This window comes from Carassius carassius, chromosome 16 (assembly GCF_963082965.1).
Source record: "Carassius carassius chromosome 16, fCarCar2.1, whole genome shotgun sequence".
Classification (NCBI taxonomy): Eukaryota; Metazoa; Chordata; class Actinopteri; order Cypriniformes; family Cyprinidae; genus Carassius; species Carassius carassius.
Genome location: NC_081770.1, coordinates 20253498 through 20280360, shown reverse-complemented (window position 1 = coordinate 20280360; position 26863 = coordinate 20253498). Strand labels below are relative to the sequence as shown.

At 38.6% G+C, this 26863-nt stretch overlaps 1 protein-coding gene across 1 annotated transcript in view; it reads right to left on the bottom strand.

Annotated features, from left to right (window-relative positions):
• Positions 1-1012: 1012 nt before the first annotated feature.
• The window catches only part of hcn2b (hyperpolarization activated cyclic nucleotide-gated potassium channel 2b), a 29675-nt gene continuing 3824 nt past the window's right edge, over positions 1013-26863 (bottom strand). Inside the window, exons 2-8 of the mRNA XM_059569484.1 lie at positions 24480-24903; positions 20724-20885; positions 16811-17029; positions 10001-10147; positions 9680-9920; positions 5677-5841; positions 1013-2564 (exon numbers count right to left, since the gene is read on the bottom strand). Of these exons, the coding sequence (XP_059425467.1) occupies positions 1684-2564; positions 5677-5841; positions 9680-9920; positions 10001-10147; positions 16811-17029; positions 20724-20885; positions 24480-24903 (2239 nt within the window). The 3' untranslated portion in view covers positions 1013-1683. The remainder of the gene's footprint in view (positions 2565-5676; positions 5842-9679; positions 9921-10000; positions 10148-16810; positions 17030-20723; positions 20886-24479; positions 24904-26863) is intronic.

Genomic DNA, 26863 nt, shown 5'->3' with positions numbered 1-26863 from the left:
TTTGGCAAAAAAAAGTAACACTTGGCGTATATTGAGTAAAATCAACATCTGTTTTTGGTGCAACATTAAACTGAGGATAACATTTAAAGAAACTATAAGGGTTTTTTTATTTTCTTTTTTTTTTATCAGCTTATGGGGCGGCACTGGTTTGTGCACAGCAAAGTCCGCAGGTAATCATTTAAAACTCTATTTTTACAAGGGAAAGACGATATGATTCTATTCAAAGTAATCATAAATGAACTTTACACCCTGCATACAAACAGCCTGATGCTATTTTCAACCATCTGCCCATTTTGTTCTTTGTTAGAAGACATAACCATTCAATTTAAGCTTTCCTTTGTCTCCAGGATGCCAATAGCAAATAGAAGCAGCCTATAGTCTCTTTCAAGCTGTGAAATGGTAAGTAACAGCAGAATATAAATAGGTTTTCAAGAATTCAATGACTGAGAAGACATCAGACCTCAGTATTTAGTGCTCCAAAACAGCAGATAGTGTAGCGACTCGTCGTCGCCTGATGGATCTCGTCACATTTCAGAGGAGGGGGGTAATCGCCGTCAATGTACTCACTCGCTTAACCTCACTAGCTTTTTTTTTTAAATGTGCAGTCCCCCTCAACTGCTTAGGCTTTAAGAATTAAGTCATATTCATGTGCATTATTTGTGAGGGAGGACGATTTTTCACAAACAGGACAAAGCCACAATCTTTAAAATAAATAGTTAATTATGAAACCTGACCTTTGAGAACAAAGCTACTTAAGTCCTTTGTAATTAAGACTTCAGTGCATTTGAATGCACCAGATAAGGGCAAATTAGTTTCCCTGTTATCAAACTTTATACTTCAGCAGCATAATCAGCTTGAAATTTATGTAGTATTCACTTCCATGAACCTTAATTAGGAAACTATTGATTCATTTAATCATTCCAACGCTAAGTCAAGAGAAAAATGCTCTGTTGTTGGACAGCTAAGAAAAACACGTATGGTCACACAGTATGTTTAGTCAAAATCAAGGCAATGAAATTGTATTTGTTTTTATCCTTTCATTTCATTTGACAAACCTTTACATATCATCTCATGTTAACATTTTCCATTGGCCCAACTTTGGTCTGTAGGAATAAGACAAGCACATGGACAGCAGTTCCATTAAGAATACATCCTGTTTCGAAACCAATTTGGGACTCTTGAGCCGTTGAATACATTTTTTCTACAACAATTCTAATATAGTGCATTATAGGTTAAATATCTATTGTCTAGCCGGTTCATGTTAAGAAGAGGGAGTAAGCTCCTACTTTCTGATCAGAAGCAAACTGCTAAGTACCGGTATTCAGACACACATCAGTTTGCATCGTTTTTAACTACAGTATATAAAAGGGAGTGGTACATTTGTAATCTTTGTGAACAGCTACAATAAAGAAAACCATGTCAAAGAGGCAAATTGTGAGGGAGGAAGCTACATTGATGTTTATATCATAGGTAAAATGCAAATGTTCCAATTGTGGTAAGAATAATACAGACATGTTCATTTTATACTATTAAGTCTCTAGGGTCCGTTTCCCCTTGTGACCAGTCACACAACATACATTCTGAGAGTAAATTTTAAAGTTGTGACAGGGTTCGGGAATAGTACTTGGTGAAGGAGAGTCCACACATTCCTGACCCAGACAGAGACCGCCGACTCTATCGTGGTCACAAATTTGACGATAATCTAGATCTGATGTGATGTGGTTCAGTTTCTGGGAGACTGATTATTGAATCCTTCTTGGGCAGTCCTGAATCCAAGATGGGTCTCATCTGAGGGAGGGATGCAGGAGGAAATGCACCTACAGACATTTGATGGGGTAGTGCCATTCTTGATGGGATACTTCCTCTAAGACCAGCAGGGCCCGGAAGATTCTGAGGGGGACCGATGGAAGTGGAGGAGACTCTGGTGGACTGTGGAGGGCTTGGGGCAATTGGCTGCACCATGTCATGGGGTAAGGATGGCTGGGAGGCGGACAGGGCTCGGGCGTCCTGGCTTAGAGTGCTCCTGGGGACTGGAGGTCGATGTGTGGGACTGGGGACGTGTTGCTGTACAAGGGATAACTGGGAGCCTGAGGGTGCACCTGGGGGGCTAGAACCATACTGGAATGTTCGTCCAGCAGTTACCAGAGGGCTGTGGACAGGTGTGCTTGCAAGGGCAGAGGCGAGGGCTAAGGTGGAGTACTGGGAGCCTGGGGGTGTCTGACTCTGGACCACCTGGAAGCGCCGAACAATGCGGGGAGACTGGACCGCCCCAGCACCCACTATAGGGTTGCCCATCTGGGGACAGAAGCTCATGGCAACAGCCTGCTGAAGGCTAGCAATGGCAGAACTTGTAGAGGGTTGACTAGAAGGTGTAAATATGTTCCCTTGAGTTGAAGGAGTCATGGACATGGCCCTGGGCCTTTGCATGTCCCCTTGTTTAACCAGTTTAACCATTTCCCGATCGTACTTCACAATCTCCTGGATCATCTCATTCTCACGGTTGTTGAAGACGCCAGAGTTAAGATCATGTTGTACTTTGTGCATCAGGATGGAGTTCTTCTTGCCTGAAATGTACAGATTACGGTCAGTTATTGCTTTGTCTGTGCACCTTAGAGCCAGCCTTGAAGACAGATATCTGTTAACTAGGTAGGAATGCTGCAGTGAAGGATGTCTAAAAGTAATACTACCAACAACCTAAATGTTTAATTCTTATTACAGTGAACCCATTACAATCTACTCCAATGTTCTCAATTCCAGTCCTGACATACCACTGCTCTGCATATTTTGCATGTCTCTCTTATTTAGCACACCTGATTCAGATAACCAGTTTGTTAGAAGTGAGCTCCATGCATGAACTGTGTTCGAATTGACAGGGTCCCTACACAGTATTCTTTGCACCCTACTACCTGAAAACAGGAAATCCATTGAACAGAGAACTGTAAAGTGTGACATAATATACATCTGGAAATAAATACAATTTAAATTCATGCCTCGCACACTTTAATGCTCTGTGAATGGAACATATATGCTCCCTTCGATTTTGACCCTGTTGAAAAACCAGCATATGCTAGTTAGGTATGTTGTGAAGCATGGCTGCTGGCTTGAGCTGGCCATGTGCTGATCCTAAGCAACTAGCTCCTGCCCAGGACCAGCTCATGACCAGCAGCCATGCTTCAAAACATACCTAACAAGCATATGTTGGGTTTTTTTTTTAACAGGGCATGTCAGTATATCCTATGATGTCCACTTCACATGGCACTTAGAGTCAAATAGAACAAATGCCTGAATTGATAAGAGATACATACAAAATGTGCAGAGCGGTTGTCTGTAAGGACCAGAATTGAGAATAACTGCTCCACTCCATTAGGCTCAGTTAATTTAGGAATTGTCAGACACAATGAAGCACTAGCTCAATCTAAAACAACATTATACACTTAATCTTTGTCTCATTTTCCAGGTGAAGTGATTATATGGTGCTAAAAAGTCGTGGAAATTTGCTAGACTTGTACAATGTGGAGAAAGGATAAATTACAACGGTAAAACAGCCATTTAGTCCAGGGGTGTTGAAACATCCTCCTGGATCAAGCAAAGTTTAGCTGTATTCCTAATTAAAGACTTCTGAACCACCAAAAAATCTAAGTGTGTTAAGCAGGAAAGTGGTTGTCCAGGAGGAGGATAGGACTGGGGACGCCGCTTAATGTCAGTGTCATTATTCTATAACTTGTTATGAAATAAAAAGTCTCTCATCTCAGAAAAACTAATTATCCTGTTCTTCCAGATGTTCTACCATGGTCGTAGCGTGCACTCTTCAATAGCATTCTTAAACATGGTGCCATGCTGTATATCACTTCATTAAAGTGCAGAAACTATGTGCATGAAATAAAAGTACAGTCCGATAAATGACATAACTGGTGTTAGCTATGAAGAATTTTCATGATATTCATTCTATTCGTGAATAGTTTCCAGGTTTCATTAACAGTTAATGTTAGTATTGTATATTCACCATGGTAACTCTGTTGTGTCCATAACCCAAAAATACCATGTTATTTTCACTTTGTGTCATTTTGTATGTTTAAATGACTGTGGTGGCACAAACCAGCTTAACTGTATTAACAAAAACTAGTTTGGGACTGCTATTTAATAGCCTACCTTACAAGCTGTTTATTCAGTATTGATCATATTCTTAACTTACTTTTTGTGAAATAAATTTGCTTTGTTTATGTTCCAATCCACTGCACTCCCTCTTGCTGTTTTTGAAGAGTGTGTCTTATTTAAATGGCCTCTAAGAAAGGGTGACCATATGAGCCATATAAAAATCCTGGCAAGGACGCGTCCTGGAAAAATGGCTCATATGGTCACCCTACTCTAAGAAACGTGTCCAATCAGGGTGAGGTAAACCCCAGACTAGCATAATTATGCTGTTTATTTTAAAAAAGATGTAGTATTTGCACACCTCTAGTATTGTCTTTTGGTTTGGCTGTGTTGACTAAACTTGTTCAGACTGATGTATGCACTTTACTCAGTGGACTCCTGTAGTTTTTTTCTGATGACTGCTTTTCCAGACTGATGGGTCAACCAGTTCTCTGTGAACAACAAGCCCCAGAGCCCTGCCGAGATTTCCAGTGAGAGGGAAGCTATGTCTGGCACTGGTGTCGTTATGCTGAATCACGGTAACTCTAACACTAACTCGCGACATGGCGCGTGCCTATCACCTGCACCCTGCTGCTAGCAAGACAATTTGCAGTTAAAATGACATCCTTTGCACAGCTCCTGCTGGCAGTGGCAGGGCCCCAACATCGCCTTCAATTTCTCTCACCTCCGTCTCCAGTACCACATACAAATAACACTTAAAACTATCACTCGTGGTTTGAGCTTGGAATTTCACCAAGCTGTCTTCCACAGCTACGTGCTGCATATCACGCAAAGTGTGGCACAAATTTATGGCATCCATCATGTTTAGATCTGAGATTTTGTCATGTTGAATACAGCTGTTCAGTTTGCCATTCTAAAACATCTAAAGCATTTTTAGCATTATTAGTTTTTTCGTGTGGGGAATATCAGAATTTATATGTACGAATAAAGTTAGACATTATTCGAAGAGGCTTTTACTTTCTGTTGTACAACATAACACCATAAATTAAAGGTGACTGAGGTCACTGAATGTGAGACTGTGGGAGAGGATGCTCTTCTGCAAAGCATCTGTGGTCTGAACTCCTACGTAAGCTGAACTGATCATTTATGGAATCTGGCTGCCATGGCAACAGCGGCGAGTGGGGTGGCTCCATGGCCGATATGTAAACAATTGAGGGGGTCATTTGACAGGGAGTGACATCAGCAGCACACTGACCTTAGGAGATAAGGAAAGAGGATGCTGAGAGGGGTGAGAAGGGCAGGTGGCCTGCCTCTCTTGGCAAATTACGTGTTGATGTGCTCAGGACACAAGCCAAAGATGGCACAACAATCGTGTTGAAGACAAACAAAATTTGGAGGGGACTCAAATCTGTGCCACAGATGTGACCAGTGGATATCCAAACACATGGATTCTGGGCTGTGTACCAGTAATACCTCTAATACAAGTAAACACACCTTCACAAAATTCACTGGGGGAGTACTATAGTATAACCATGGTTCTTATAAGCACAATGCTACATATTAATGCTACTCTAGGCGACTTACCTATCCGATCAAGGCGGTCAATGGCTACTGTCTCAAATGCTCTCCTCATCATTGGATACTCCTCCAGTACTTCATTGAAGTTGTCCACAGAGAGCGAGTACAGTCGGCAGTAGGTGTCCGCCCGCACACTGGCAGTTCGTCTTCCACGGGTCAACAGGCAGATCTCTGAAAATGAACGGGACATATCATGGTTGTGGGTCTCGGATATGTCTCGATATGGTTTTATTTGGGTCTTTAGTACTTGTCAAGCTGGGAGTACAGCTAAGACCAGCAAACCACCGAAACCTGGCTGTACCTGGTGCTGTATCTTCTTTTATTAAGATTTAATATTATGATAGGACAGTTTAGAGCTGACAGGAAGGGAAGTGGGAGAGAGAGAGAGAGCAGCACTCGATCGGGAAAGGTTGGGATTTAACTCGGGACACCTGTAGCGCAACAGTATGTCAGCACGCTGTCCATATCGCTGTTGGCACCGACATGCTGTACCTTCTTAAACCAACCTAATGGTTTTTTGGTCTTGGTTGGTTTTAGATAGGCCTTCAGTACTTGTCAAGCTGGGTGACCAACTAAGACCAGTGAAGGCTGGCTAGGCCTGATGACAAAAAAAATGTATGGTTTGCTCATCTTAGCTGGTTTCCCAGCCATGTCAGGCTAGACCCGATTATTGATTTGAGTAGTTTCTGGTACTGGTAGGTTGGGAGACCAGCTGAACACCAACTTGGCCATGATAGCAGACCAAGTTCAATCACACAACATTGGTTTTCTTCAGAAACTTTGGTCTAAGGTACTGTTTAGCTGGTTTGGCTGGTTGGCCAGCTGCTTTCCTAGTCTGAGCAGTGGACAAAGGCCAAAAAAAACCTTTGAAACCATCCAAAAAGACAGACCTGACCAGCTCAACCATGTGTTCTTTTTGGAATGTTGAAACAGGTAATCAAAACATCATTGGAACTAATGTTCTCTTGTGAACAGTATCCCAAACATCAACATAATAGTCATCATAATTAAGTTTTCTGGCTTTTCTCTTTCTTTTTAAAAGAACGCATTTAAATTTTACCACCCGTGGAGCTGAAACCTGAAAATGTAACCGTAGAGGACCTGTCAGTTTGCTTTGTCTCCTGACTATGTCTCTTCTATCTGAGAGGAAGGTCAAACTCAGCATTATGAAAAGGATAGATCCTGTCACTGACTGAAAAGGCTCTATCTACACACACACACACACAGTCGAAAGGATGCTCAGCATTTGGGACCTGCCCAGTTGAAAATGTGGCCACACTTCAAAGTGAATGTTTGCACAGCACGCTCTCATTGAAGTAGCTGTGGCCCTCATCCCTATAGTGAATAAAACTCCACTGAGGACAAGTGGATGTTGCCTGTCATAAAAAAATCAATAAAGCTTTAATTCTGGGTAACGTGTGAATCTTAATAAGGACCTTTGAGATAAAGACTTAATATTCTGTTCCCTTAAACAGTTGTTCAGTTAATAATGCTGAAATTTTAGTCCTATTTGGTTGTTTTCCAGAACTGTCATCTTTTAAACAGAATAAAGTTTTATAGAATTTAAATAAGTAATTTTGTTGATTTGGCATTTTCCAGCTCCAGCTGTTGGTGCAGCTCATTATGTCTTTGAAGTTTTTTTTTTTTTTGGAAACCTCCCGTTTTGACAAGCCTTTGTAAAATTGGCACACACAGCTTCTTGTTAAATACTGCATGTGAAATAGGGCTCAAAAACTGATTAATACACATGAATTGTGTACTAACAAGGGCACTGGTTTGAAAGCTTAATTGATTGAACGATACAACTGAAGTGGAACTTATGCACTTTCAAAAAAAGTCTGATTTTACCTCTAATAATAACCCTGTGAAAAACAGCAGTCTGCCAAACATCACATTTTCACAACATACCCAGTTTGGTTTGACGTATCCCAATGTGCAAAACTGAGCTGTCGGATCTGTGATGAAGTGCCTCCTTTACCACAAGTGTGGAGATCAAATTTAGCTCTAGTTTACCGTGATTACATTAACAGCATTTAATATAACAAACCTTCCTGTATTTCATGCCCCTAAAGAAAATTAACTGAAAGTGCTTGCTACTGAGGATATTCACATATAACTTTAGACGCTGACTACATATACCTACATGCTCTGTTCAGGTTATTTTTATGCTATATAAAGCTCCGCCAAGGAGATTAATGATGATTTCTCATTTCCATAAGCTGTTAAGAACCATGTGCTTAATGTATCCATGTTCCACTTTTACAAACGTAGCCAAATGCGATTTTAAAAGTCGTGTGGTCACTGAAATTGAATACAGTATGTAGCATGTACAATGGCTTATGCTATTAACCGAATCAAATGGCCATGCTATTTTCATGGTAACATAGAGTCATAAGACACTTTGTTTTTATATGTGTTTTTTCTATGGTTGATGCGTGCAATTTGATGCAAATTGTAATAATATACTAAAAAATGCTGTCATCAGAAAATGAATTCAATTGCATGGACAAAAGCAGTTGAAGCATGCTTCAAAATATATGTTATCTTAATATATGTGGATGAACTATCCCTTTAAGCTCTTAACATGTAAAAAATGCATTGCATTTGAATACTAAGAACAGAATGTGGGCTTTTTATTTACTGTAGCATGTTAAAATGCAGAGATGCTATGATCAGTATAGAACACCAAATCAGTCTGGGATCATGAATAAGCCCCTCTCATTCATGCATTGTAAAAGGTACAGTGTAATTGTTTTTGGCGAGGGAATCTCTGTATTCGTCATTATAAATTGCTCTGCCATTGCTGTTCTGCTCCACTAATTAGGTGTTATTAATTGGCCACATTTATTCTTTATCTGTGGCCCTCCTTCAGTGCCTCTGGCTCCTGGTATATTTGCAGCCTCGGTGAACTCTGCTCCTTGCCGCTCCCAGACCATGCCCTAAAGACTCTGGAAAAAGCACTGTCTCTTTTCTGGATCACCAACGCAAGCCCCTCGAAGGGGGCAGCATCTTAAATGGGACAAAGCTTGCTGGAGGGAGAAACTAAGGAGTCATGTTCAAATGTCAGTGGAATTTATCACTGTATTCCAGTGCAAGTGAGCTGTTAGGGTTTTAGATGGAGCAATGATATGATTTTAAAGCATTTAAATTTCTTTTCTTTTTTTTCACCTTCAGTTTGAACACAAATCAGTGAAGGCTTTTTATCTTTATCAAAAATAGTAAAGGAATGTGAACAATTAGAAATTCTAATTGGGACCTTTAAAGTACTTTGTTTTTACATCATTTAGTTATGGGACTTTTACTTTGAAATTGCATTCAAATATATTCTAACAACAGTTAGAAAAACATACCTTTATTGCAATATGATGCGTTTGTTATGATAACGAGTGATTTAATTGAAGTGATTTTAGAATTTTCTTTGATTAGGAAATGTTAAAATGTAATATTATGATAATCAAGTATAATACCGTAGTAAAACTCATACTTTTATATTTTATTATTACAGTTGTCCTACAATCAAATTGTATGTTTTTTTTTTTTTATACATAATTTTCTCTTGGGCCTTTTACTTTGAAGTTGCATTTTAATATGCATTACCAAAATGTCACAACAGTTGGGAAAAGTAACCTTACAAAAAATGTACCTTGGAAAAACATATGGCTGCAAGTAAATTACAATGTCATTGGAATATGATTAAGTTTGTTATGGTAATTTGAATATAATGAGGAGTTTAGTTAACTCCTATGGTTTTTATTGTTTATTATCCAGGACAGGTATAACTAGGTCAACTCAAATTCCTAAAGGCATTTTTGTTCCTTAAAATCTGAATTTACATTAATTTTAATATAATGTTTTCTGTGGTGACCTTTATTTTGATATATGTGCTAACAACAGTTATCAACAGTTTAACTTTGCATAGCTTATCCACTCGGCTGTATGTAGTGATATTGTGATATGTTCAAACTGATATGTTTCTTTTTGAACAGGATGTTCTTTCTATGTTTCTTACCCCCAAAGTAGGAGCCATCAGAGAGCTTCATGCCAATATTCCCCTTGGTCAGTATACTGACTATGCCATGCTGAATGAAGTACATCTTCTTGCCGATGGTTCCTTCACGAACGATGTAATCTCCTGGTTGGAAGACCTCGAAGCGGAGTTTAGTTAACATTGCTGTCACAAAGTTGGGATCTGCGTTGGCGAAGAGCGGCATGGACGCCACCAGCTTCCGGCAGTTAAAGTTGACAATTTCCTGGAAATCCAGAAGTTAGTTTACTGTCAGTTGGAAGGGAGGTTATCAGTTGTGTATTGTTTTCTACTGCTTAATGGTACCTCTCGTAACGGCTCGTTCAGTTCTTCCAAAATGCTTTCCTCGTCGAACATCTTGCCCTGGTATCTATGCTCATAGTAATCATGGATCTTCTGCCGGAAGTCAGCCGGAAGTTTGTGAAAAGACATGTACTGCTCAACTTGCTTATACTGAGAACAAAAAAGGACACAGGAAAATTATGTTAAGCTGATATTTCATGACACACTTTTGACCCAAAATTTTCAACCACCAACATGTGGGTTGGCCATTTGAATCTTACGAGGCCTCTTTTGTGGAGACGTGAAATGCTGAAAGGGATCACTATATACAGATTAAAGTAAATATTTAAACATCCAGGCTTGTTTTTCTGTATGGGCGTTCCTGCGTAAGTTATTTAAAGTGGATGACATAGACTAAAGAGTATATGATAATATGATGTTCTCAAAGCAGGAAGAGTATAATGAAACGGATGATAAGCTCTATTCATAGCACAGTAGTTAACCTTTTCTGCATCAATGTCTGTCACTGTTGTGAAGGCTTTCTGGTTCATGTTACAGGAATATATAGTACATTTATTGCATTAAATGGTTTTGGCTATGTATGATGTGTAGAAATTAGATTACATGAAACAAATTATATATTTATGGATGATTCAAAGGCATATCATTGATTCTTAAAAAACAGACCTACTGCAGAACAGCATTTAGTTTTTCATTTACAACATTTATACTCTAGAACTAATAAGAGATGGTCTCTAGTATATTTTTAACACACGCTCCATATGATTAGATGATTTTCATGATTTGTTTGTCTTTCAAAATGCATAAGTATTTAATGTAGATGAAAATATATCTTGAACTAACTTAAGAAAAAAACATTACTTTTATGTCCTGCAAAAAGGAAGAGGGTTGTTTTATTACATTTTCTGTCACAACGTGTCTATCTATTAGATAGAAAGATACGCAATGGTTATTTTGATGTCTTGTCACTGAAGCAGTCAAGATCACATACCATCAAACACTTATTATCAAGAAAGGATGCTATTTACAGTATGGGGTGTGCTAAATTTGAACCTTATTTCAAAAGCAATGTTAAAGGTGAGACATAATCTGTGGCCTCTCAGACCTCATATTCCAACATAACCCAACTATAGCAGGTCATGTGCACACCAGGATAATGACGTGGAGGAAGGGTTGATGCACCTTGGTGACCTCCCAGCTGGAAGGACGGTGTTGATAGGAAAAAGCATGTGGATAATGACTGTCTGTATGTGCGCGGTGACATATGCTCTGCTTGACAAGCCTTGGGTCGATCCTCGAGCTACTAACAGGGTGCAGTCTGTTGCACTTGTTAGTGACAGGTGCTGTCTGTTTTACAGGCCATCGTTAGGAGAGATTCTGTAAGTATTTTCGCTAATTATTGGTGTTTGCGAAAGAAAGAATCACAATAATGCTTGGTCATATTTATGGCTTGGGAGTTAAAACACTTTCAATGATATTTGGACCCCACTGATTTTCAATATATATAGACAATAACAGTTCTTCAGTGCCTTCTTTTGTGTTCCACAGAAGAAAGTAAGTCATACAGATTTGGAACGACATGAGGCTGAGTAAATGACTACAATATGCATTTGTGAGTGAACTATACTATAAAAAAAGAGTTGAACTTCCTGTGTGAATGCGAAAAACCATAGCAGTGCCTTAACAAATAAACATTTTCTTCCCAATATGTAAAGAAGAGTTATCTTCTCCATATTTTTTAATCAAAGAACCCAGGCAATCTAGAATCATCCCAAAATGTTGGTGATAAACTCGGTTTACCTGAAAAACCTCAAGTGGCTGTACCTTTGTCAGATTAGTGAAAAGTTGTTGAGAAAAAGAATAGATCACCACTAATAGATCCACCAATAGATCTCTGCGCAGTTGTCATGACATTTGTGGCATATTCTTCAACAGATCTGACAAGATGTTCCACCAAAAATGTGAAAAATCTTGAATGATCTGATAAGATAACAATGAGTATATTCTGTAGATAGCATTGATAGTCGTGAAATGAGACAAATGACATCGCTTATCCTCTAGAACATGCCTCATAATAAAGCTTACAATTCCTGTCAGATACAGACAGGCATTATATACAGCAGACATGGCATGTGTGTGTGTTAGCATGCACACTGTTACTCATCGTCCCTTTGGCAGTGGGTGGAGAATCATGGGAAGTGCGGTGACTGACTTCAATTAGCTCAGAGTGGAAATCCCTATCATAAACCCATTTCATGAAAACCTTTTGTTTCGGTAATCCAGCCCAAATCCTAATCTAATTCAATCCTAATTAATTATGATTGGATAAGGGATTTATACAATCCCACACAACCCAAAGAAACAACTTTGTATTTCTTTCTGCATGTAGTAATAGTACAATGCTAACTGTAACAGACAAAAAATATAAAAATATAAATAAGCACATCTGTAATGAGCCTAATTTAAATACAAAGGAAGTATGCTGTCACTGAAAACATGAATTCATTTAAATACTGAAGTTTTACAATACAATAGTGGTGCAAATCCTTAGTAATTTGCCCCAGACTGTCTAACATTGACAAAAACCATGATTAAACACTCAATATCATGAAAAGGTATCACAAACCCCTGTGTTTACATGCACATCAACATTTAGCAACCTCCAAATAACAGTGCCTGCTTGTCTCGTCAAGCTCAGCTAACTCTGTAATTTACGCTTTGTCCCTTTCGATCAAGAAAGTCTATTTTCTTCGCCGTTTGATTCATTCAATCAGCCTTGAAGTAAAACAGGGTGTTAAGCTGAAACGTTAAGACAATTACTTGGACCTTGTTGCAATCACTGTTTGAGTCTATACTGCCAAGGTCTGTGTATTAGCACTGAAAACACTTCAGAAAAAAGTTCTAATTGCACCAGGTCTCACCCACATGGAAAGAACCTATATGTGGATATATGCGCATATATGAAACCTATATGCACATATATGCTGCATATATGCACATATATGCAGCATATATGCACATATATGATAATATATATATATGCTGCATATATGCGCATATATGCCACATATAGGCAAAATTGAGGTGCATATATGTGCATATACAGGAAATATAGGTCTCCTGTATTGCTTCTTCATATCCACATACAAGCCCTATACATACAAGATATGTCTTGTATATAGCTAATGGCAGGATCTGGTCATTTTGTAGCTCATATCTCATTTTCTCATTTAGGTCATACATGATGCCTAGCTCATATTTTCTATTATCAAGGCAAAAACTAAGAATTAACGAAAATTAGTTATGGATATAATAGTTATGGAATTTAACTATGGAAATATATTAACATGATATATCAATTATGATATCTACACGTTTTCCAGAAACATTTACAGTTTCTCCGAAAAGTACGCGAGTAGTTTTATGAATGAACTATTTCACCATTAACCACTACTCTGCAAAAATACTTCACAGTGGCTCTATTTCCTAGGTTGCTGATGCTGTTCAAGGCCAGAAAATCATAATTTCTGATCATCAGGTTTTTTGTCTTATTTTTGTTCTTGTACTATATTTTTTGTATTATAGGAGAACATATAGGTGTATATATACATGCATATATGTACCTATATAGGTATATGTACGCACATATATATGTGTACATATATGTACACACATGTGTAAATATATGTGTACATATATGTGTAATATATGTGTGCATATATGTACATATATATGTGTGTGCATATATGTACATATAATATAGGAAAACGGCCAATTTTATATATGTCACATATATTAAAAACCTACATCAAAACCTATATTGAAACAAATATGTTTATATAGGTTTTTTCCATGTGGGCAAACTGAGTCTATAGCTCAGGAAACTGTTTATACTCAAATACTCAGCTTCTTTTCTTCTCTCTTGAACTTCTTTTGACTAAGCTTCCCTTGTCTATCAGTCTGGATAGAATGAAAGAAGCAAGAATACAAGGTAGGCAGAAAAGTAGAAAGTTATGTGGCTGTAACAAAACAGAGTTAGCATTAGCTTAGCGTCAAGATAAGATACACATCTGGTGACCTACACTAAACCTCTGGACAGGTAGATGATCAGATTAACCTGTGTAAGCTTCCTAACAGACGTAATCAAAGAAGTGATGCAATGTTGCATAATAAAGTAGACATAATCATCTTTGTCCTTCCAATATGACTGAACTGACATATACTGGTATCAAAATCCTTTCAGGGACAGTTGAACTGAAAAACAAATTGTACTTTCATAGCTCACTCAATGTTGTTAACTTGCAATGTACAATGTACAGAATTGCTTCTAACCCAAGCTATCTTACAAATCGCACAGCTCCAGTAACCACAAGGAAACAAGCTATTACTTATGAACTGAATGTTAGCGCACGTGCTAACTGCATGAGATCCTATTTTCCACATTTTCAAGCAATCCAGTTTTTATTTTTTCAACAGGACAGCCAGTTTATCTATAAAGGGATGATATATTTTCCATGACCACCTGCCAAAGCATCAAAGTCATCGTAGTCACCAAGGAGGGGGGATGAAAGCCTAAGTCCTATGTACTGTATATCAAGCTTTCGTTCCATATGGCCATTGAGTTCATCAGTAGATACTCTTGTACCATAAATATCCAATGGCAACTAGGATTATGGTTGGATTATGGTTAATAACCAACAGGATGCGAGACCCCTATAACCCTGTAGTCCACAGCCTTACACAAAGATCAGAACCACTTACAATGATAAGGTGGTAATTCTTCTGTGTATTGTTGCCAAAAAGACAAAGAACTGTAATATATTATTCAAACGGTTTCCATAAATGACACTACCAACAGTCGATATGTTTTCTTGTGTACAGTTTATGCTGTGATAAATTTTCGAACATTCTGATCTAAGCAGAGACCACAGTGTGTAATGGTCGATTGATACAGCTCGATCTGTACATCTCAGCAGGCCTGTACATACAACCACAATTCCCTGGGGTGCAGCAATGTCGAGAGTTGACAGAAAATGATCTGAGACTTGAGTTGTTTTACTCCATGCGAGCATGTGTTAGAGGCTGGACCTAAACAGGTGTTTGAAAGTCAATGTGTAGCAATGTAATGCTTGTTACATAATGGCTAATGTCCTGTTCATCTGCCGTTGTCTGGCAATCCATTGGTTTCCACATAGTAGGGGAGATGGACGTGATGGGACGATGGGGGATCTACACAGGGACATTGTGCTGTTTGAAATGTTTTTGTCTGTAAAGAAGGGATTCTCAACTACACTCAAAGATTTTGATAGCCAAACTTTCTTTCCTATGCTTTTTGCAATGGCTTTTCTGCGTAAATGCATACCTGCTATTCTAGACATGCAAAAACTCGTGACCATAACAGCAATCCACTTCTTCCTTTCCACCGGTAAGATACCCTTGATCTAAACAGTGCTCAAAAATCATCAACTTTTTAATGTGGAGTTTGGCACAAAGGAACATCATTACATGTTTATTTTAAATCATGAGGGCAAAACCAGCTTCCTATGCAAAGAATGGCTTTTGTTGATATCTTTAGCACGTTCTACTCCCCTGCTGCCGTAGTTGCTCTGTTATCTGATGGAAAGCAGCTCTGTTGCTAGTGATTAATGAAGAGGAAAGTCTGCCGCCTGAGGCGAGATTTGATGAGCTTCACCGAAAGTCCCTTTGGGATTCTCCACATTACATCATTCCTTCAAATGTTGTCATAATATATGTATGTTCAGAGTAGAATTATGCTCTTAATAAAGACTAGCAGGATTACCTTTAAATACATTTTAGTACCTTTAAATGTGCTCTATATATGTAGTAAAACACTTCTTCCCTATTTGATGTGCAGAAATAACTACAAGTAAACCATTTGTAGGTGGTCTTTCCATATTTTGTAAAATTTTCGGCTTAACCAATAGGCCTGAGCGAACTTTTAGCAAACAAAGGAAGACCAGAAGGACTGGTAGTACAGATCTGTTTCAGAAGTCTTCACCCTCCTCCAGGAGACCCACTTCAACTCTAATCGAACACACCTGATCCAGTTAATCCAGCTCTGTAGAATTGCTTAAAAATTACAGGCAGGTGTATTGTAGCAGGTTGGAAATTAATTTTGCAGGACAGTGGGTCTTCGGGGGCATGGTGAAAGACCTCTGCTCTATTTAAAAAAAACTGATTTTGATTGCTGATCAATTTTAAGATATGTTTAATTCAGTTCTGTCCAACTAACTGCTCTACCCCATTTCCTGTAGAAACTTCTGACCATTTTATCTGACTTGTCTATGTCACTTTCATATATAAGAATATGAATGTCTTTTTACTAAGGTGGGCATCCAACTTCTTTGAAATAGAGTATCCCAAAACATTCTTTTCTTTTAAAGCACATGGCAATAACAAAATGATTATCTATTTCTGGAGGAAAAAAGAGGTTCCAGAAAGGATCTGCTCAATGGAAACAGTGCATAGTTAAGACGTTTGTGACAACAAGACACGGGTTGCAGGCTAGAGCTGCAGGTGTAAACAAGCACCAGATGCCGTGATTAGGAATCAAAGAAGACCAAATTACAGCAGTGGGAGGGACTGACAACTGATTAGATGAGAGGGAGACCAGATTGCGGAGAATACCCAGAATCCTCAGCCGTAGGGATAGATGGCCTGAGCAGTTTCATCCTCTCAAACAGACGATAGGTACCGACTTTGATCTGGCAAGATCAAACAAACGGTGACACATAAGAAGGTCATCTGCAGGTGTTTCAGTGTGTGTGTGTGTGTTTGGACCTTAGTACCCACCTTCTCCTGGTACTGGCGCCGGGAAGAGTCCAGCGACTGTATGAGGGCGGTAGCGTGGCCAATGAACATGGCGTAGCAGGTGGCTCCCACGATCATACTCAGCATGGTCAACCAGATATCAGACATACTCTCAGGGGCCTGGCGTCCATACCCAATACACAGCATATGGCTCATGGCCTTGAACAAGGCAAAGGAGTACAGCTCGCTCCAGGAGTCGTTCTGCAAATTGGGATGTGAGAAATTGATAAACAGAAAAAGAAAGAGAGACTTTGATTACTTCATCTGCACTAGATATATCAAAATGTCAAAATCTTAGCTCAGGAGGGGCACACCTCTACAAACCCCTATCAAGGGCATATTGGCAAATACTTTGGATAGCCACATGCATCATGGACCTGTGATAGATTCATTATTCCATCAATCTGTCTGTAATTTAATGGGACCGTGCTGTTTATTGTTCAGTCGGGCTCTTGTTATAATGTCTTTGCTCCCCTTGCAAGTATCTGCATAAGACCTCAGCTGCTACGCTAAGGTGCCTCATAAGTGAATGATTTTTCAGGATTGACCTGATGGGTCCCTGTGAAATGTGGATAACCTGATTTGCATTCACTTCGAGCAGGGTTTAGACTAGGCTATGAAAAATCCCAAATCAAAGTCAAGGAGACCATGGTTGACTATGAATGACAAAGCAGGGGGCAGAGTTGGAGGTGTAAATGGAAAACGAGGTTGATGGGTAATCAGTGGAATTACTTTGTGGAGATAAGTCGAGAAGTGGCTTACTAGGGTTGGGATGGAGGAAGCCACTGTTGAGGCCAGGACACACCTGGCTGCTATCACCAACTGACAGGTTGGGTGCAAAGACAGGCTACAGTGCACACGGAGTCCAAGTGTCATGGAGAAATAAGAAATATAAATGTGTTCCCTGACTCAACTACACAGTCCTGAGGCAAAAAAAAAGTGTTGCTGGAAGCCCAACAATCCTGTCAAGTGTAGATGCAAACAAGACAGAGACGACATCTTCTGGAATCTAACCCTTTATTTGAGTAAACACAAAGCTTGGCAGTGTAGAAACCATGCAGTGTGGGCAGTGTGTCAGGGAGATTTGTTTGCTTAGTTCATGTCTGCTTTCCATCTTCTTTACATATCTGCCTTCCAAGACTTCCAGGCATACCCTGAGCAACAATTTTCTTCTGGGTTAACTGGAATGTCTTAGTAAGCACAGAGACAAACAAACATTGAATGAACACAAACTGCTTAAATTCTACATTATATATTTGAACCCTCCTGACAAATGCATGGATAAGAAACAAATGTAATTAACAGTTCTTTTGTTGATAGTCATTCTTAAATGGATCAGAGTCACAGCTTCCACTGTGAGACTGATTTCTCTGTTTTTTTATTTCTACATGAACACCACCAAGCTGCAAACACAAAGAATCACTTAGCGGTGCCATACTTCTCAGAGAGGAGCATGCAAATGAATGCAATGAAAGATATTGCATAGCCTCAAAACATTCGCCATTCAACACCCCAACACATGCTCTAAATTATCTGGATAAACAGACATTCACAAATTATTTCCTTTTCCCTGTTGAGGAAAAAAAGAGAACATTTTTAATGCTGCATAATCAGTTTTAGCAGACATGCATTGTACCACTTCTAGCATGATTTCGAATGAGCTACTGTAAATGAAAGATTAGCACACATTAGAGTATATCTGGTCGAGCAACTGTGTTTTGGTTATATTTGCCAAACTAGGGCCCGTAGTGCACATTTAACCTAGTGTTAAGCCCACTGGCACTGACGAGACTTAGCTGCAAAGTTGATTTAGCCGAGCTTGACTAGTACATTAGTCTCTCATTACTGTGGAGCTTTATTTTTTTGAGATGTATGAGCATAGGATTGTGTCATGTCTTCAATCAACTGAGGGAAACATGACTGAATTGTAATTATTTTAAACACTAATTAGCAATAATTAACTGAAATGCAAAGGTTTCCTTTGGCATTGCTTATCTAGTATTTCTATGTGTAAGAGTAAAGATTTGTATATGGTGGAAGGAACAAACCACTTGTAGAAAAATGAATGGGAGAAATCATAGTGCTAAATATGTCAGTTGTAAGAATTTAAGTCCTGCCTTTTCAGTCTAAAGAGCCATTCACTATAACAGCTATACTTTACTGCCTCCACAGTAAATAGTTTGCAGGACATTACCAAGATGGTCACAAATAAAATCGACCTGCGCTACAAGGACTTTGGTAAGAGTCCTTCACTATATATGTGTAGATGAAGACAGGCCATGTTGAGTCCATCTGTATGTATCTATGCATGTCTGGGGGATGCTTATCTGAACTTTAAATGGCTCCTCAAACTTGCAGAGCTCATAAGCAAGACTCTTGAAAAGTACCTGTGAATCACATGTGCTTTATTGGGGATCCTAACTGTGCACGGATGGATTTGATGATGCTAGGTCATGGATCACAGGCCACAGATGGATCAAAAGGATCAAAGGGTGTATTTCAGTGCATTGATCTATCAGAGGAGGGAAACACAGCGGCAGGTAAAATGCGGCTGAACCATCTGTAACACATTTATGTTAAGTCAAAATGGAATTTTGATTTGATATGAGCATGATATTGATGAGTCTCAGATGATATTAATGATCTCTGATGTTTTTTTCGACCTACTATTTAAGACTTAAGATTTTTTTAGGGTCTTACCCTATCTGCACACAGGAAGGAGACAAGTACGTGTAAGTTTGTTTTGGACTGGAACATTGTTAGACTTTTTTCAGTATCCTGAATGATAATACCTATTTCAGTTTTATTGTATTCTAACAAATGAAAGCAGGTTTGTAAATTGCCTATTGTATTATAGCACCTCTGCTGAAGCTTAACAACACCTTAGCGAGTGTGACTCACAGGTTTCATTACCACACAAAGACAGGCCTGTTTGAGAGACCAAGAGGAAACTTGAAATAATGAGACAGATCGTTTAACGCTGCGTCTTTCATTTCAAGCAATCTGCCTTTCGAAAGCTGCTGACCTTGATTGCTAAGCATTGGCAGCGACTAGAATGACTCCACTCAAAAACTACTGTTGTAACAAAAGCCAATGAGAAGCCTGTCCCCATGTCACATGATCTCTTACAAGTGACAGCATATAAAGAGTGTATATTAATATAAAAAGGATGAACAGGTAGGGAAAAACCTAAATAATCAGCTTTTATCAGAGTTCTGCCTTACAAGTTTGTTAACTTTTCCATTGGTATTTTAGTTAGTTAGTGGTAATTTAGTTAGTTGACGACAGTTCAAAAACTGTTTCCAGTGGTTTATACCAAGGTTTAAAACAAGTCAGCCCTTTGGTTGTCAAGAGTGGCATTCAGCCCACATGTGAATACCAGATAACACAAGTATAAATCATACTCTGTTAAGTTGTCTGGCGCTGCACACACTTAACCGAGCAAGAGTTCCTGATCACTTACTGTATACATTAGTGTAGCAATTGTCCAAACAGTGTCTTATATTCAGAGCAGACTAAACAGCAGGGAGAACTTCTAGAACAGATGGATGATGGTGAGAAATAAGGGAGGGGTGACCCAAAGTGCCGGGCTGACTTGGGGAAGTGAGAAGAGCAGGTGATGGAGTTGGCTCCCCAATGTGCCCATGTGATTAACACTGTCAAATACTGATGACATCAGTGGAAGCTTTGGCTTTGTGATTTGCTTATTGTGTGGAATTGTTCAGGCATAATTGGAGGACTCAGAGTGAGATTCAGTTCCTGGACTCTGCAAATGGCTCATTCCTATTTTTTTGAGTAACTTTAGATAATGGTTCTTAAACTTTGAGCTACAAAACTTGAACTTGCTAATCGGGAGAGTTTTTGAGACCAAGGCAATTAAGAAGGCAAGACTTACCACCATCTTGTTAAGAGACACCCAACAGTCTGAAGGGAAGTCCTGCAACATGGGCACCAAGAACTGGAGACAGCCATCCCAGTGGCACAAAAGCAGCATCATGCCAATCAGATTGATGATGCGCATCACCGCACTGGCCAGGTCATAGGTCATGTGAAAAATCTGTCAGTCAAGATAAGAGAAGCATTACGTTTAGCAGAAGGGAATGGCTTTCTAGGACAATCCAGATCAAATTATCAGAACTCTGAAACAGAGACACAGGTAATCCATCTTCTCATTTTGAATTTTTGGAGGGATTCCCTTGACAAAGTACTGTTTCAAAACCCTTTTGACCTGAAGATTATTTGTGACCTCTAGATTTGTGAATACGAGCAAACATATTGCGTTGAGACCAGGTTTGCCAAAGCTTTATGCAATTAATACAGTACATCCTACAAACTTCATCCTGTCAAATTAGATTCAGTACAGAACTTGTCTGTGAATAATGAAAGTAATGTGCCAAGCTGATACCATGTTCTTCCTGGAAGAACTGGAAGAAAGACTGGAGAGCGTAGAATGTCTCTTGGAGACAGCCGTGTGTGCAGTTTGTTTGTGGTTACAAAGTGGAGAGGACAGGACAGATATTGGAGAGTGATCTGGAGTCAGTCCAGGATAATGCCTTGTGTGGTTGTGCTAGACTGTGTCAACACTTTCTTGCCATACCAAAAACAAGGCTTGTCACATCTGAGAAAAGCCAAGTGCTCCAACTAGGCCAAAATCAGCGATAGAAGAAGACAAGCAGAGACACTAGCTGGCGTGGGTTGTCTTTCTAGCTTGAGAAGCTGCAGCACATGGAAAGGGATCTGAGACAATGTAAAACACAAAACTGACTAGAGACTAATATTTGAAGAGAAGCATCATACCTGGAGCTCTTCAATGGTCGGTAGTTAGGGTTGTTTGTTTAGTATATCATTGTTGCTGTGCAGTTCTTGAAAGCCTCTTTGATCAGGGTCACTGGTCTCAAAGCAATGTGGAAGTTAATGATCCATACCAAATATAATTACTCTGTTGTCTTCTGGCATGCATAATTACCATTGTGAGATGATTTGAATCAGCAGACCAATGTCCTCATGAAAACACTGGCTTGTGAAATATTTACTTGTGTCTGTATAATATGATCACCAGGCATGATTTTTAAGTAGTTTTTCTTGAATATCATGTATACCGTGTGGTTGGTGGTATAAAACAATTTGGTTTCTAAAGTAAATGCTTTTAGTTTCTACTCCATAGAATTTGCACATTAAATGCACATTATGACAAGTACTTGGGCAGACTGAATTTCTTTCAGGAATGTTATTCAGTGCCAGACTACAAATATCATTTTTTGAATATTTGTTGCTGTAACCAAAGAAATGCATTAATATATCAATCTAAACATTTTGATTTCTTTGTGTTTTAACAGTTAGCATAAGAATACACCTTAGCATTTGCAAGGTTTCATTATATTACAAATGGTCAATATAGACTGAACATCTAAACGTTTTGCTTTAGTTTATAGTTTATTTGCGTTTTAGCAAGATTGTGATTGGCCCTTATAGCTTAGCATAGCATTCACTATTAGCTTGTAATCTTGTTAATTAACCATTTTGCTTGCTTTGTTTTTAATTAAATTGCTGTTTGAAAGCTAACTAGCCTGATAGCTTAGCATTTTTGAACAAAATTAATTAAAATTCATTAAAATTCATTAAAAATAATTAAAAAAAAATTATAAAAAAGTAATTAAAAATTAATTTAATTAATTAAATTTAACAAAATTAATTAAAATTAATTAAAACAAAATAAATAAAAAATGGTCAGTCTAAAGATTTTACTTTGAGTTTTTATTTTCTTTGGGGTTTTAGCAAGATAACAACTTGTCTAATAGCATAACATAGCATTCACCACTTGTTACCTCTAACTAAAATTAACCATGGTTTTTCAACAAATAAAACCAAAAAGAGAATGGTTACTATAGTTAAACCATGGTAACCACAAAATAACCATGGTTTTACTAACCATAGTTTAACTATGGTATTTCTAGTAAAACTGTAGTTATACAAATAAGCATGAATATGGCAAAAAAAAAAAAAAACATGGGGTCACACTTTATTTTAAGGTCCAGTTCTCGCTGTTAACAAACCATTAACTATTACTTTTTCCTGAATAAAATCGTATTTTGCTGCTTATTAATAGTACTTGTTAAGTTTAGGTATTGGATAGGACCAGGAATGTAGAATATGCTAAGGCCGAATATGTACTTTATAAGTACTATTAAACAGCCAGTATGTTGATAATAGGCATGCTAATAAGCAATTTGTTAACAGCGAGAATTGTTATGTACACTAAAGTGTTACCGGGTTAATAATAAAAGCCTTTTGATTAGCTAACACATCATGCTTCTGTGGCTAATAAAATGCTTTTCTTCTTGACACGTTTACATGCAGTGCAATATAAGGGTAATGGCCAAAAACTACGTTTTCTGTTTGGGTTTTTCTAGCAGTTTATGCCTTTTCCCTGATAAAAGAACACAGTTTAAGCACTTACATGACCTACACGTCGATTTAACGTGCTGACTTACAAATGGGTTTCACAACTTGGTTATATCTTTCAGGAGATCTAACTCATGCTTTGTCCCTGTCTGAGTAACCAAGCGCTATAAGGGGGCCAAACAGTGAGGAGTGGATGTGGCACTGCTGTGCAAGGTTGATTCAGTAATTGAGGGCCATGTCTGGCTCACATTATCACTATGTAATCAGCAGCATAATTGTCCCATTTAGTGGTGAAATCTGAATCATCAGTCAGCTCAACCACAGGCAAACCGTCACAATTCTGTCACTCTGAACAGCTGGCTCTCTATGTAATCATCTGAAATGTTCCCAGTGTTGGTCATCGTTTTGATGGTAATGCACTGAACTCTTTTTACAATTGTGGTCAGTCAGTTGCTGTTAACATTTATTAGGGGTTAATTACTCTAGGCTACGTTAATTAGCCTGTGCACCTAATTAGTCACCCACAACAAAACAGCATCGGAAATCAGTGAAAAGCACCATTGATCACATTCTGCCCCTTGCAATTGCAAACAAGAATAGTGACGTCAATCAGTAAATAAACATTTGGGCTATGTTTGGAATAGAATACTAACAAACTAATTAGAATATAGCTGCAGCATATCATATTTTTACTGTGCACAGTATGCAAATTTTCTGTTTGCATAGAATATTTGAATGACCAACTAAATTTGCCAAAATCATTAGTATTATAATTTATTACGTGGAAGACTTTATCCCACAAGTCAATGTGCTCGGACTTCTATTTTCAGTGTGACAAATTAACCATATATCATATATTTTATGATATTTATGAGATTACAGTCAATGACTTTAGCACTCCTAGTTACAAGAACTTTTAACATAACATCAGTTGCGATTTTCAGCATATTTCTTGAGTTATTATTTTTACACTTAGTGCTAAATATGTTTCGCTAACTTGGCTTGGACCTAGTGACTTAGATTTATCAACTGTTTTTGAGTCAGCAATGTTATTTTCAGTCATCCCATGAGTGGAAAAGTCTTGTATTGGAGAAGTTAGCGAGATAAAGTTAGTAGTATTCAAATGGCGACCACCATCTGGCGACCTACTCAGCGAAAAAAAGTATTTCCGTTTCTTCCCAGCATCACAATTCGGAAGATACTGTCTGGCTTTAACAATAAAGATGAACAGCAATGACACTCATCTTACCTCTTCCCATTGATGGATGTAACGAATCAGTCTGGATAGTCTAAGAAGTCGCAGTAAACTGAGGATCTTGGTGAAACGCACAATCCGCAATGCTCTGGCCGTCTTGTAAACCTCAGAGTCAATGCCTTTCTCTACGATGAGAAAGATATAATCCACCGGGATGGATGAGACAAAGTCCACCACAAACCATGTCTTCAGGTACTTCATCTTGATCTTTTCAGGGTCCAGTATTATCTCAGTGTTGTCTTCATAGACTATGCCTGTGCGGAAGTTCAATACCAGGTCCATGAGGAAGAACGTGTCAGACACAACGTTGAAGATAATCCAAGGGGTGGTGGTTTCCTCCTTGAAGAAGGTGATGCCCACAGGAATGATAATCAAGTTGCCCACCATAAACATAAGCATTGTGAAATCCCAGTAGAACCTGTGAGGAGAGTGAAAGGAATGTGAAGGAACAGGTACATCAATTAATTTACAGGACATATGCTTAAATGCATGGGCAAAAATGCCACAGAAATGAATGAATTATTTTATTTACAGACTACACTTATATGACACAAACAATAGGCATCTATTAAATAAATAAAATAAAAACAGCATTCATTTAATAAAGTGCCTGTTGGTCTGGATCAATATTGTGAAATATTGTACCAATAAATAATAGTTACCTCAACTTATGCAAGGTCATCACAAGGACGTTGAGAAACAGAACGAGAAACATGGAACAAAGCAGGATGATAGCTTATTTTTGAGATCTTGAGAAGGTGATTTGAGGTTTACATGCACATTAAAATCTGAGAAGCTTCTCTTAAGGTGTATCAGTGATTTATAAGGCGACATGACTGCCGAGCTGTCTGTGGTACTGAAAGCAAAACTTCTGAAGCGATCATAACTGAGCTTTCTCAAGCAAACAATGCAGCTGTAGCTGCTGCGTTCTAGTAATAATATGAGCTCCATCACATAAAGCTCTCTTTGCATTTAAATGCAGTGCTCAGTTCATCTTCTCTCTGAAAACAGTAATAGATCAACTAGTCAGCACTGCAATGTCTGACTGTAAATAAATAAGAAAACTAGCTTGAACAAATTAATAATATATTGTCTTGTCTTGTTTTTTTTCATGCATGCACAGAAAAAAAAAGGTGCACAGTGACACCAGAATCCATGGATGAGGCATTGCAACCTCATAATGATGCTGATCGTTGTGGAAAAAAAAGAATCTTTTCTTTTAGGAGACAGAGTACTTTGTTTTTTATTATATATGTAAAATATTTATTTAAACTTTGAACTGAGTATCTCTTACATAAGAGAATGCTGTCTTATTTCTTTCTTATTCTTATAATAATATTAATTATTATTATTGACATTATTTTGGATCTATTTCAGTAGCAACCATGTGTGAGCAAGCATCAAGAGAGCAAGCATACTTTTGTTTGTATTTTCATTTGCTTAAATTTGTCTTATAATCATTTATAAACATTAGCTTTTTATATAGTCTCATTTATACTGAACAAAATTATAAACGCAACACTTTTGTTATTGCCTCCATTTTTCATGAGCTGAACTCAAAGATCTAAAACTTTTTCTATGTGCACAAAAGGCCTATTTATCTCAAATATTGTTCGCAAATCTGTCTAAATCTGCATTAGTGAGCACTTCTCCTTTGCTGAGATAATCCATCCACATCACAGGTGTGGCATATCAAGGTGCTGATTAGACAGCATGATTATTGCAGAGGTGTGCCTTAGGCTGGCCACAATGGATGAATGGCACAACAATGGGCCTCAAGATCTCGCCACAGTATCTCTGTGCATTCAAAATGCCATCAATAAAATGCACCTGTGTTCATTTCTCCATAACATACGCCTGCCTATACCATAACCCCACCGCCACCATGGGCCACTCGATCCACAACGTTGACATCAGCAAACCGCTCACCCACACGACGCCATACACGTTGTCTGCCACCTGCCTGTACAGTGAAAACTGGGATTCATCCATGAAGAGAACACCTCTCCAAAGTGCCCAATTGCCATCCAATGTGAGCATTTGCCCACTCAAATTGGTTACGACGATGAACTGCAGTCAGGTCGAGACCCCGATGAGGACGACGAGCATGCAGATGAGCTTCCCTGAGACGGTTTCTGACAGTTTGTGCAGAAATTCTTTGGTTATGTAAACCGATTGTTGCAGCAGCTGTCTGGTTGGCTGGTCTCAGATGATCTTGGTGGTGAAGAAGCTGGATGTGGAGGTCCTAGGGTGGTCTGCAGTTGTGAGGCCGATTGGATGTACTGCCAAATTCTCTGAAATGCCTTTGGAGACGGCTTATGGTAGAGAAATGAACATTCAATTCACGGGCAACAGCTCTGGTGGACATTCCTGCAGTC